This window comes from Girardinichthys multiradiatus, chromosome 3 (assembly GCF_021462225.1).
Source record: "Girardinichthys multiradiatus isolate DD_20200921_A chromosome 3, DD_fGirMul_XY1, whole genome shotgun sequence".
Classification (NCBI taxonomy): domain Eukaryota; kingdom Metazoa; phylum Chordata; class Actinopteri; order Cyprinodontiformes; family Goodeidae; genus Girardinichthys; species Girardinichthys multiradiatus.
The window spans coordinates 8,796,823-8,810,449 of NC_061796.1; the positions used below are offsets into that span (position 1 = coordinate 8,796,823).

Here is a 13,627-nt window from a genome sequence, read left to right on the forward strand (position 1 = left end):
TTGATTTCACAGCATTTATAACAAGGTAAAAAAAGAAGAAACTTGTTTAACCTTAGTGTACCTTTAGTAAGGCATCCTCTGTTTTCTCAGGGCTGGCTTTCAGGGCCTGGGAGGCATCGATGATGGGGATGGGCATGAAGCGAATGGTGAAGTTTCTAATTCGCACAGAGAGAACATCATTCCAGTGTGTGTTTGCATTATAGAGGAGGAGAAAAATATGCAGAGATGAACAGAAATAGAAAGAAAAATGTTTCCTGATGTTGCAAAAGGAATTCAATAGACTATTTGTATTTACGAATAATTGGAATAAACTGACTTATGGACAGAAGTAAGGATGGATGGATGGATGAAAAGAATAGATGGATAATTACAACATTTTGACCACAGCCCAGTGTATAAAGTTTGAAAACACACATCGTACTCTATTTTGTTTTTTCACACTTATGAGAATACTTAAATCAAATTCTAGACTTTTCCAGACTCCACAAGATCCTGATAAAACGCTTGTTCTAACACAAACATAAATCTAACCTTCTGTGCAGTATTGAAATTTAGAAAGAAACCTAAAATGAGTGAATAGAGCAGCAGCGACAGAAGCACACTGAATGAATGAAGAAAAAAACATACATAACAGCCCTGCTGTACAGAATCAAGATCAGGGACGAAGAAGGACAAAAAGGCATTATTCTTTGAATAATGCAACAAAACAACTCAAAGTGGAAATGGGAATGCACTATGCCGGGAGAATCAGAGGAAAGAAGTGGATGTTCAGATGTTTGTCCCAGAAATTAATGTTCAAAATATTCAACATTTAGACAGAAGCGTCAAAAGACAGATATCTGATCTGTTTAAGACTAGATGTTTTTCTTTTTCCTCCCTGCCTTCCTTCATTCTCTCTCCTTCCTGTCTAAAAGCTCCGCTAGGTTTCTTCCTGCTCAGCGTGAACATAGAGGAAACCGCTGCTGTAACACAGATTTTAATATAGTAAACCAGGGGATGTTTAACGTTAGGAGGTAGAATAGCTGTATGATGTTCTTCATCGTTTCACCTGCTGTGCATTTGTTACAGAGGTTTTTACTCGAGGCACAGGCTCAGTTTAACGATGTGAGAGCCTAATTTCAAAATCACAGCATGAATGCTCATTAAAGCCCTGATTTTAAGATCAGCCTTTTCATCAGGATGCACATTGCTTTTAGCAGTAACATTGTGAAAACCTGTCTGTGAAAAAGCCAAACATATACAGGGGTTGGACAATGAAACTGAAACACCTGGGTTTAGACCACATTAATTTATTAGTATGGTGTAGGGCCTCCTTTTGCGGCCAATACAGCGTCAATTCGTCTTGGGAATGACATATACAAGTCCTGCACAGTGGTCAGAGGGATTTTAAGCCATTATTCTTGCAGGATTGTGGCCAGGTCACTACGTGATACTGGTGGAGGAAAACGTTTCCTGACTCACTCCTCCAAAACACCCCAAAGTGGCTCAATAATATTTAGATCTAGTGACTGTGCAGGCCATGGGAGATGTTCAACTTCACTTTCATGTTCATCAAACCAATCTTTCACCAGTCTTGCTGTGTGTAATGGTGCATTGTCATCCTGATACACGGCACCGCCTTCAGGATACAATGTTTGAACCATTGGATGCACATGGTCCTCAAGAATGGTTCGGTAGTCCTTGGCAGTGACGTGTCCATCTAGCACAAGTATTGGGCCAAGGGAATGCCATGATATGGCAGCCCAAACCATCACTGATCTACCCCCATGCTTCACTCTGGGCATGCAACAGTCTGGGTGGTACGCTTCTTTGGGGCTTCTCCACACCGTAACTCTCCCGGATGTGGGGAAAACCGTAAAGGTGGACTCATCAGAGAACAATACATGTTTCACATTGTCCACAGCCCAATATTTGCGCTCCTTGCACCATTGAAACCGATGTTTGGCATTGGCATGAGTGACCAAAGGTTTGGCTATAGCAGCCCGGCCGTGTATATTGACCCTGTGGAGCTCCCGACGGACAGTTCTGGTGGAAACAGGAGAGTTGAGGTGCACATTTAATTCTGCCGTGATTTGGGGAGCCTTGGTTTTATGTTTTTTGGATACAATCCAGGTTAGCACCCAAACATCCCTTTCAGACAGCTTCCTCTTGGGTCCACAGTTAATCCTGTTGGATGTGGTTCGTCCTTCTTGGTGGTATGCTGACATTACCCTGGATACCGTGGCTCTTGATACATCACAAAGACTTGCTGTCTTGGTCACAGATGCGCCAGCAAGACGTGCACCAACAATTTGTCCTCTTTTGAACTCTGGTATGTCACCCATAATGTTGTGTGCATTTCAATAATTTGAGCAAAACTGTGCTCTTACCCTGCTAATTGAACCTTCACACTCTGCTCTTACTGGTGCAATGTGCAATCAATGAAGACTGGCTACCAGGCTGGTCCAATTTAGCCATGAAACCTCCCACACTAAAATGACAGGTGTTTCAGTTTCATTGTCCAACCCCTGTATATACGTGTGCATGAAGCATGCAAAAGATTTACAGTGCTACTTACTTCTCCAGAGCAGCTGCTACATCCTGAAGACCCTGAGGGCTGGTGTTGTTCTTATCCCAGATTACAGTCCTGTGCAAACAAAAACACACACCATTTTAATCACCAGAATTAAAGGGCATGGATTGGTTTTCATTGCACGCAATTATTGAAAATTTGTGCTGCATAAAGGTAAGTAAACTAAAACTTTGTTTTTGAACCACTTTGTTTTGTAATCACCTTAAAGTTCTGAGGTAGTTACAATTGTATTTAAGCGATTCATACTGCTTATTAATAACTCCTCCAACAACAACAATTAATGGGAGTATAATATCTGCTGTAGGAAGAAGAAAGATGATTACTCCCTGCATTTAGAAGAAATAGCTTGACGAGTCTATAGTTGACAGACATGTGGGATGGTTTATTTTTCCCGAACACACTGTAGATAACCTGAGTTTCGAGTTGATTTGCAATGCCTTCGCCAGCATCTTAGCTCCCATGTCTCCCATGGCGTTACCGCTGATGTCCAACCTGGTGAGCGTGGAGTTGCTACCGAGCGCGTTGAGAACAATGGTCAGGTCACTTTTGAGTCTGGAGTCTGCTAAAGACAGAGAGGTGAGGGGCTGGGGTGAAGGGGAAGGAATGACAGAGGGGGAAAAGGAAGAGCACAATATATCAAATCACAATCCTCATCGCAGTCTCTCTGTCCGAAAGAACTGTTTGGGATAAATATTCAGTAGGCCTAAATATTTCAGGTGCCATCAGCTATGGCCATTTGGATGGCAATCACTGTCCTTTATTTGTTGGAATACTGACCAAAATTATTAGAATGGCAGCAGATAGTATGACAATCCCCTCCAAGCAACTTAATATTCTCATTCTGGTGTGTCTCTACAATAACTTCCTTTAAAACATATCTTAGCAATGCAAAAGATTTATGTTTTAATACTAATATTATGACCAGATGGTTTTTCCCTGCAGCAAAACACCCACTGAATATGATGCTGGCACCCTTATATTTATTCTGACTAAACACTTTAATTTGTTGTTTCAACAGACCACAGGACATACAGTTAAGCAATAAATGTTTACATCTGGCATTTTTAGGCTTAAGTAATCTTTTGATTTCAACTACATGTTTCTTCTGACTGGGAGTAATGCTAACATTCTGGAGTTGCTTAGCCAGAGTCTCGCCTTGAATCTGAGCAAGGAACTAAAGATTAGGGTAATGGCAAGGAGGCTTTTCCAACCTCAAAGACTTGTAGCTCATCACCAAAGATAAATCATCAAAACACCGGTGGAAACATGAACCAAAAAAAAAGTTCAGCAATTATACAAAACTTAAACATGTACACTGTTTTGTCTTTTGGGAGACGTTTGTTTCATTTCTAATCATAAAAGATCTTGGTTGAATAAAAACAATTTAAAAACTAAATCTGCCAGGGATTTATTTATAATTCTGGGCTTAACTATGTCCCCAAAAATAAAGTATTTGTCCCTGGGTGCGCTTGCACACAGTAATGTGTCTTTTTATGTTGCTTTTGGAGTAATGGCTTCTTCCTCTCTGAGAGGCCTTTGAGTTCATGTAGGTGGAGGACTTGCTTTAGATGCTGTGGATAATGTCACCCTCTTACCAGCTTTAGCCACCATCTGCACGTAAAAAATGTAATACTTAAAGTAAAAGAATAATTATGTCTACAGCAGTGTATTAACTGTAAAAAAACACACATAAGCATATTACCTCAACAAGTCACCACTTGACTAATCTATAACAATATATCCTTGCTTATCTCAGTCTGCTCACACACTGAACATATTTTGATTTATCATCGTCCTCCACCTCCCACCTTTTCCCCCACTATCCACCTTGTGTTCTGCACAGCCAAAATAGCAGCTTTTTTAAGATTTACAACCCCCCACCCCCCCCCCACCCCGCACAAATAATGATGCACCTGCATTATTGCTGTACTAGCACTGAGAGAGCATTTGAACTCATAGCAGCACAAAAGGACCATCAATCCATCACATCCATCATGGGGGTGGAAAAAGGAGGGCAGACACCACGGTAAAACTTGTTACAGCTCTCATTACAGGGTGAGATAAGACGACGCAGATGGATAGAGGGACTGTAGAAGTTTAGGCTATCACTCATGGTTAATTCTTAAACTCTACATACAGAGAAGGATTCATCACACAAGACAGTTCCTTGACATGACAGGTTACACAAGTCCTTCACTTCCTTTCATTTACTTTGTGGGTCACAAATGTAGCCTTTTACATAGATAGATAATGTTGAAGTGAAGCTACCAGAGAAGGTGGTGGATAAAATGACATACTTACTGACTCCTCCTCTTGAATCATGTGAACCACGCCATCCAGTACTGGAGCAAGGTTTCTAATACAAACAACACAGACAAGAGAGAGAAAGAATCGGCAAACTATTTTTTTTGACAGACGGTGTATTGCAGAAGTACTTTAACTTTTATTACATTTTATTATGTTACAACCACAAACCTCTGTGCTTTTATTTAGTACATAATTGTAAAGTGGAATAAAAATGATTTTAACTAATAAAAATCTGAGTATTGTGCCCCCCAGTGTCCATTCTTTTTAGGACCACGCCTAAGTGCAATCATAGCTGCAAGTCTTATTGGGGTATGCTAGGTGACTGGGCACTGCAAATGACATTTTTAACTTAGTGTGGTTATTTTAGCAACATAAAAATGAACTTGTAGGAATTCATGTTGTGGTAAACAAGCCTCAGCAACTTCAGCAGCACATAAAATCTTGCCAAGAGAGAGTTTAGTATGTTTTTAAACTCACTTTGTCCGTGCACTGCTTCAACTTCAAACAGAAAACCAGTCAGATCAAATTTTATCATCAAGCTCATTTTAGTCTGAAACAGACATATCTCTCCCTATGCAAAAACCTGAACATAACAGTCCCCCCCATTAAATGCTTACTTTGACTTGATGTTGTTGAAGTTCTTTCCCAAAGACAGATGTTTGATGGAGCGGTTCTTGGCTAACCAAACAAGAAGAGTGGACAGCTCCGAGTCCAGGCCTAAACGGAGAGAAAGTTAAGATCCTTACATATCTATTGATTTTATTTTCACAATGTTTTGTAACTTTTGGCTTTGTACAGCAGTGAAAAAGTATAGGCATTGCCATCGCACCATTATCTGAGAGGTCCAGGCTGGAAATGTTTGGGATCTCTGCAATACAGCCTTCAAGGATCTGAGAACCGCCCGATCGAAGCTGAAAACAAAAAGAGAACAGAGGCTTAGGTAGTAATGTTACTCTTCATTTTAATTGGGTGATTTTAGTTTTCACCTACTTTACAGCTGGAATTAGAGTTAGGTACATTCAGTTCAGAGTAAAGGTACAAATTTAAACAACAACAAAACATTTTGTAAAAATTATCTGACTAAAACTGTTCATTCATTTTTTTTAAACACATCAAATATGTAGAAATAGACAAAGAAATGGGCTGGTGAGACAGGAAATAGTCATTTTAAAGCCTGACTGGCTCTGACTGGTGGTAGGCTGGTCGGTAACTAAAAAGTCTGATCTTTTTCAGATCATTGAACACATCATACCTAAGTGCTACCATGTAGGCCAAACAACAACATTGCTCAGTTTCAGTGAGGTGTTAAAGCGTGAGGTCAGAAGGAAATGTAGATGGAAGAAGCTGTATGTAAACGATTGTTTATGAAATCATTCAACAGGTCTGTGGGTCGGTCAAGCTGCATAAGAGTGAGACAGAGCGTGACTTCAGCAGATATTTAGGGCATATACACATATCCACTCTAATGCTAGCCACGTTAGCCCTTAATATCAAAACCTAAACACAGTGACATCATCACTTCATCACTGACATCTTTGTTTTAAAATAAAACTACGTATGCCAACTTCTCTCTCTCACACAAACTCATAAACACAAACACAGTGTGCTCTGCAATGATTGTTCAAGGCACAATGACCAGAAAGAAATAATTTGAATGTTGTTTTTTTGTTAAATTGAGTTATTAAAGAGAAATTGAATTGAATAAAACTAGTATGGCCAAGTCCAGGTTTTACAAAATCCAGAGATGGAAAATCTGCTATAAAGGTCTGATTTGCCTGATTTATTTATACAAATGCTTTTTAGGTGAGAGGTACAGGTAGAGAGTCCTAAAGCAAATGTAAAGAAAGAACAAGACATTTATTAAAAGTAATGAGCGCATAGATACTTACACAATGGCCAATCTTACAGAAGCATTGGGAGGAGAAAACAACATGTTAAAGCTCAGCCAGCAATTACCAACAATGAAACCCACAGATGCTTAATGACCATTCTTGTATTTAAACACAAACACACTGGCATGCAAAACATGCTCAACAGGGAGTTGCAGAAATTCAGGATTTTTCACACTGTTTTGCTCGCTTAGAGCAGCTCGGGGTAGCCTCTATTGAACGGTTCATCGGAGGCTATGAAAAGCATCATTTCACCCTGAAGTTGGAGATGATTTTTAGAAGAAGACATCCTGTATAATTTGTATTCATAAGCTATCTTTAGCCATTATGTTCTGTAGCAATCTGTCTCTGTTCAAACAAGGGGGAAGGAGATGGCAGCAAGCCTCAGTGCATCGTCTGATGAAACAGAGGGAAACTAAACTCCCCTTTCTCTGTTCTCCGCCCCCTTCCATCACCCACTGCCTCCCGTTTGCCAACGAGTCCATTTATGCAGCCTCTTGGCACTGCCTCTGGCATGTCAAGTGTTTTTTTTTTAATGGCATCCTAAAAAGCTCATCGCAATAAAAAGAGAAATAATTTCAAATTTAGGAAAACTGAAATCAATAAACTGTTGCTAATAAAAGGATTTCAACCAGAGCAGAGTACAATCAGGCAGGCAAAACATTAGATCCAATGGTTAAGTATTTAGATTCACCCAATAAAGCTCACACCAACTAATAATAAGGTTTAATTATGCTATCAGCAGCATTATTGCTATTCAATAATATCTAATGGATGTTAGAAGTCCTAATCATACAGATGTGTTAGTGCTCCCATTATTTAGATTTATTCTTAACACGGTGCGAGCTTGTTTCCAGATTTTTGGTTGTGCAAACTGAGCAACTGAACTGGAAATTCTTTAACCTAGAACATATGCGTGATTATGCACTGGGTCTTACCTCACAACAGCTGAGATCCAGTGAGACATCCTTCAAACTGGGATTACTGGCCAGGCCAAGCAGAAGTGCTCTGTTGAAATTTTACAAAATGAAAACAGAACAAAATAACTTGACAAAATATAAAAAGGTATATATACATATATATATATAGCTTTTATAGGAGAACCATCCTATAAAAGAATTACGGCTAAGATGTTGAGGGAAGAATATGAACTTGTGAATGAATTACTGTCTTACTTGAGAGCCTCTGGCGGGAGCTTGGTTCCTGACACATTAATGGAGCTGAGAGACGTGGCACTGCTGAAGAAATGCTTAAATGATGGAGGTACCTCTTTGCCTTTCCTGCACAACCCAAAAGAAAACAGAAAGAAAGAAAAAAATAAAATGGCTATGATCTGAAATTCAGACCAGCATTAGCATTCTATTGTTCTTTTCACAAAGAACCAACCTATGACCCAGACTGTTTTATTTAGCCTTTAAAAACATATCTCTGCACTCCACAAACCATGTTATATCACCTGAATTTTAAGGAATGAGAGCTGCACAATACATGGAGACAGACAGGAAAGAGAGAGATGCATTCTAGATTTACAAAACCACAAACACCAAACAATAAGGGTACTTTCCCTTGTATGTATTAACCCATTGCACTTGTTGACCAGCAGGTGTCACACACTAACATGAGTACTGTGATATGAAAGTGCAAGATTGCAAGAAGGAAAAATACAAGGGGAAACTCTCAGTGGAATGCTGAATTACTACAGTTTTGTACATTTTTCATTACAAAATTTCAGATTTTCCAGACTCAAATTTCTTAACACAACCCTCCACTTTAGCATTGATTTGGTATTTGGTGCTTTGTCAACTATTATTTTAATTGACTCCTCTCGTATGGGTTTCTTTGTTTAGGGAATGATAAGTACCCAGAAGATACAAATGCCCTCATTCAGATTAAGATGATAAAATGTCGACATTTATTTACCTGTGAGGGAAAATACTTTTGGACACATTCAGAACAGAGAGGTGTTGAACTGAGCCTCGCAGCAGAGCTGAACAAACCTGGAACACAAACATAATCCACAATTACTGGAATTTGTCTCTGAAACTTTGTTTTGGCCTTTAAATATCAGTGAGTTTCAATATGTAAGCAGTTTTTTTTTATTAACAGCCAATGCCCCTGTCCACACTAAAATCTGACTGAAAAGACAAAATATGATTTAGAGGCTAATCGATGAGTTCAGTGACTGTCTGACAGTTGGCTACATCTCAAACTAATCAATAAGCCGTGGCTGGCTCTCAGACCTACGTCAATATGTCACTAACACTATTCAGACCACTTCATCGCGCAGTGACCTGCAACAACAAATTGAATGGGTGTGCAAAATTGGATTAAATCTCCTGCAACAAAGTTATTCATGGCTGGCGTTTCATTTTCTTGTTAGCTACAACTAACAGCTTGTTACGGTTTACAGAAAGCAGTGTTGTAGATTTTAGGAGCATGTTCTGTCGAAGGGTGCGTTCTGTTATCATGATGGATGGAAACATTTGCTCAGTACAAATACATTTCATTTAGCTACTTTTTGTTTCTCGTGTATCTGCCTGGGGGCCTCACCTGATCCAGTGAGCAGTCTGTGTTGGAGAGGTCAAGGGTTGCCAGGTTGTTGGGTTGACCGAGGAAGTTATAGAAATGCTAGAAAATGGATAAAATGACAGCAATGTTTTAAATAACATATCTGATGGAAAACAGACATCACCCCAGAAAAAAAACACCCTCTCCACCATGGAATGTTTTTTTTTTTTTCTCCATTGGTTAGAGTTTATGGGAATAAGGATGGAGCTAAATAAAGAAAAAGTATGGAAAAACACCTGTTAGAGGCTATGAAAGACTTTATTCTGGCGTGGAGGTTCACCTTCGATAAGGACAATGACTCTAAATGTACAATCAGAACTACAATGGAATGGTTTCAACCAAAGCACAGTCATGTTTTGGAACGTCCTACTTAAAGTCTAGATCTGAATCTATTTAAGACTATGCGGCAAAACCTGCTCATTTATGTTCTACAGTTCCTCTTCACCCAACCTAAACTGGTTTAATTAATGTTTTCCTAACAAGAATTGGTAAAAATGTTTGTTTCTAGATGTACAAAGCTGGTAGAGGGACAACCCAAAGGGCTTTTAGCGACTGCAGTAAACAAATTGGCTTAATTGGGGCTAAATACAAATACTACCAAAATGTTTCAACTTGTATTTGCAGATAATTATTAAAGTAGGTATAATTTTCCCTCCACTTTTACAGTTATGCACTACTTTGTGTAAGTCTATCACATACACACAATCAAGTACAGGATAATAATTTTTGATTTGTTCTGTTACTTAAAAATTGAATCAGGTTGAATACTAAAATAGAATGAATTGAACTAAAGTTTCTCTGTGTTCTTTTACAACAGTGTAGCCAAAAGTTGTATTTGGTAGTCTTTATATAAAACAGTGTAACTGGAACTATATTTTATCCATTTTCTTTTCTTTTAAACATGCACCTAAGCTCTTTAATAAAACATAACGTTCTTTCTTTTTTTCAGTTACTAGACTTAAACATGTCTAGAGAAAGAACAGATAAACTTCTTATGTGCAGGTTACACAGGCCACTGAGCATTTTCCAACATATTAGCTATTACTAATCTATTACCCTTATTTTGTTTTTGCTTTTTGTTACTTATAATCATAGTGAATGGTTAAACTTGAAAGGGGTATTCACCTGCATGTCGTCTCCTCGAAGCATATTCCCTGAGAGGTCCAGATGGACTAGGCTGCTGGCGATGGATGGGTTGGCACTCAGTGACTGGCAAAGGCTGTTCACCCCTAAACCCCCCCCCCCACACACACACACATATATATATAGAAACAGCCCTGCAGTGTCAGCTTTATCACTACGTTCAAATCTCTACTTTAAGTTTTTGACAGCATAGTGAAGGAAATGAGCTGTGTGTGAAGGCTGGAAATAAGAGGATCTGATTTTGAATAAGATGATTCAGTATTTTTATGGTCGGAAAATGTCCTGCTACACTCATTGACTTCCATTTTACTTCCATTTTATGCTCTAAAAGCCGCCAAAATTAAAATGGAAAGGTATGTGTACAGATTTGAGACGCGTTAACCCTTCAGAAGCGCTCCTGTGGTTTGTGGTTTATGTATTTGAGAGGTGGAAACTGCTTCTATGGCAGCCTGATGGTGACATATTGTGTGTTCAGCCACAGATCTGTGTCATGTCCATTACATGGCTTACATGCTGACCTGACACATTTAAACAGTGAAGTCCTGACAGACTGTCAAATCCAGTTACTGTTCTGATCAAGTTAGACAGGTGGAAAAGAATATAGCCAGTATAGAAAAATAAACAGCTAAAAATATATTTAAAAGGTGCCCTCAATACTCTAGGGGCACAGAATATGGATTGAGCCAACAGCAAGAAAATCAAGCTACAGTTTAGGCAGCACAAGACCTTTCAAACCCACAGAGTGGAAATATGATAGCTCCATTGATTGGCCGAGAGCAAAACGTGTTGGCAGTGAGTCCTGACAGGCTGTGCCTGGTACTGAGAGCAGGAATAGGAAACATGAGGAATGTTATCCGCGAGTAATGTTTGACAAAATACGCATTATTTTAAAAAAGGACTTTTTATGATGTAAAAATATGCATAGATCAATTAACTAAAGTCAAATGCTGCAGAGAACACTCTTTATGCGAATAGAAATGCACATTATGCTACTAAACGGTCTCATCCTCACTCACTATATTAGTGCAGTAGTATGTCTCAGTGGCATGTAAAGCTGGAGATGCAATCAGATTAATGAAAGATATGAATTGTATTGGGTAATAACGGAAATTAAAACAGCAACAGTTTAAAACAAGATGAGCACAAAACACTCATATTTAATGCCTCTATCAAAACATTAGCTTCATTACCAACATTACATTATCTGCTCCTCTTTCTACAGCGGTGTGGGGGGAAACTCCACATACCTTTGGGTGAGAGTGAGGTTTTGGAAAAGTTTAAATGCTTGAGCCCCAAACAAAGTTTTGCAAACTGAGCACTGAGTGAATAAACACCTGCAGCAAGAAAGAAGAAAACAATGATTACATAACATTTGACCATTAAATACAAAAGTACTTTACAGGCTATTTTAGCATGAATATCATTATGTTTTGACTTTTTTAAAGATGTATTTAACTGATCTTTTTGCAAAGTGGGCTGACCTGAAACCAACAGATTAATGGCTGTAACTTTGATACAATTTGATACAGTTCCAACATGACAATGACCTAAAACACGCATTAAAACTGGATTTTCAAAAGAAAAAGTAGGCTAACAATGAGATTCTGCATTTGCCTCAATGTCAACCCTATTGAAAATGTATAGACTATCCCAACCTGTTTTAAATTAACTGCCAATTGTGTAGAGTGGTTACATTTCCAGCTAATATTATCCTAGAAGCTTGGCTACAATAAAGTGTGTGGTTTCTCTGACAACTGCTAAGGAAGATTTAGTGAAGGCATATGTATTTATTTAAGCCTGTATGTATAATTTCAATCGCATTTGGATTACAGAAAATCCATAATAATATCAAAGCTGCGCTTCTAGTTCCAGTTTTTGAAATTCATAGATGTTGTGTATCATCTTCCTCATTCCATCATATAAAAAAAAAAAAAAAGAAAGCCCAAATAAATTCATTCTGAGGATGAGTTATGTGAACTGCTAAAAAGAAGTATATGATTTTTATTTATTTTCATAAATACATATTATAGTGCATCATTGGTCTAAATACACAAAATATAATGACCAAAGGGAATAAAACACTAAGTTGGTCAAGATGCCAAAATAAAGTAGTAAAATATAAAACATTTACAAATTACTGACAAGTCACTGACTGGATGCAATCTGTTGGGTTTCCTTAGATAGAAAAACGTTTTATCCAATTTGAATAAAAAGCTAACTCCGACTGCACTGTTCAATGGTTAGGATTAATTGGAATGTATGTACCTCATTGTTGTGAAGTGCCTTGAGACGACATGTGTTGTGAATTGTGGCTATATAAATAAAACTGAATTGAATTGAATTGAATTAGTAAAAAAAAGTAGTAAATTAAATATATAACTAAATACTTCAATAGATATTTGGGATATAAGTAGCAGTATTCATGCAGGCTTTATTTAACAATGTGCTTTCTATTATATTGTGCTTAATATTTTGTCAGCTCACAATGTTTTGTCATCACAAACAGTATTTTTACATGTAGTTCTAGTTATATTACTCTAATATAGAAAAACAATATAAAAGTACAGAGAATAAACAGAATAAAGACAGAGTCTTAAGTATCTCTTCTTACTAGATTTTGTTATCTTAAATATGAAGAGAGTTTTAACCATTGAAGGATGAAACAGAAAAGCAGCACAGTAAAATAAGGTAGTGGTTGTAAAAGACCAGAAAAGAAACTTTAAAACCGTAATGAGTCGAACAGAGAGTGGATCACAACACTGACTGTACCTCTGTCCTCCAGTGGGTTGTTAGCAAGATTAATGGAAGTAAGTCCTGAGCTGGCATTGTGGGCCAGGGCAGCAGCGAGCTTCTGGGCAAACTCTCTGTAATTTGTGAAGGGGTTTAATGATAACAACATTCATCCATCCATGGAAAGACTCAAACACAAAATGATTAAATATCGGTATAAAGTAGAAATGTGCAAAATCAGACAAAATTAAAATTAGGATTATTTAAAATGTCTGAAAACAACCTCAAACAGCATTCTGTTGGTTTATCTATCTCATTGCAAAATGAATGCTTAATTTACGGCAAATAACCCTGCTTTTTATTTCCTGGATTTAACAAACTTATGCTACAACAGACATGGGCAGAGGGATGCTTCCAT

General features: G+C 38.1%; 1 protein-coding gene across 4 annotated transcripts in view; it reads right to left on the reverse strand.

Moving 5' to 3' along the window:
• Positions 1 to 13,627, reverse strand: part of LOC124865643 (F-actin-uncapping protein LRRC16A-like) — an 81,086-nt gene that overhangs the window by 15,615 nt on the left and 51,844 nt on the right. For 3 of the 4 annotated variants that reach the window (XM_047360904.1, XM_047360907.1, XM_047360903.1), the window contains 14 exons: positions 13,249 to 13,343; positions 11,727 to 11,813; positions 10,462 to 10,565; positions 9,319 to 9,396; positions 8,689 to 8,765; positions 7,944 to 8,048; positions 7,707 to 7,776; positions 6,769 to 6,780; positions 5,709 to 5,790; positions 5,497 to 5,596; positions 4,874 to 4,928; positions 2,984 to 3,156; positions 2,558 to 2,626; positions 62 to 155 (listed from right to left, as the gene is read on the reverse strand). In XM_047360904.1, coding sequence (XP_047216860.1) covers positions 62 to 155; positions 2,558 to 2,626; positions 2,984 to 3,156; positions 4,874 to 4,928; positions 5,497 to 5,596; positions 5,709 to 5,790; positions 6,769 to 6,780; positions 7,707 to 7,776; positions 7,944 to 8,048; positions 8,689 to 8,765; positions 9,319 to 9,396; positions 10,462 to 10,565; positions 11,727 to 11,813; positions 13,249 to 13,343 — 1,201 coding nt within the window. The remainder of the gene's footprint in view (positions 1 to 61; positions 156 to 2,557; positions 2,627 to 2,983; positions 3,157 to 4,873; positions 4,929 to 5,496; positions 5,597 to 5,708; positions 5,791 to 6,768; positions 6,781 to 7,706; positions 7,777 to 7,943; positions 8,049 to 8,688; positions 8,766 to 9,318; positions 9,397 to 10,461; positions 10,566 to 11,726; positions 11,814 to 13,248; positions 13,344 to 13,627) is intronic. The other variant, XM_047360906.1, reaches the window with a different exon arrangement.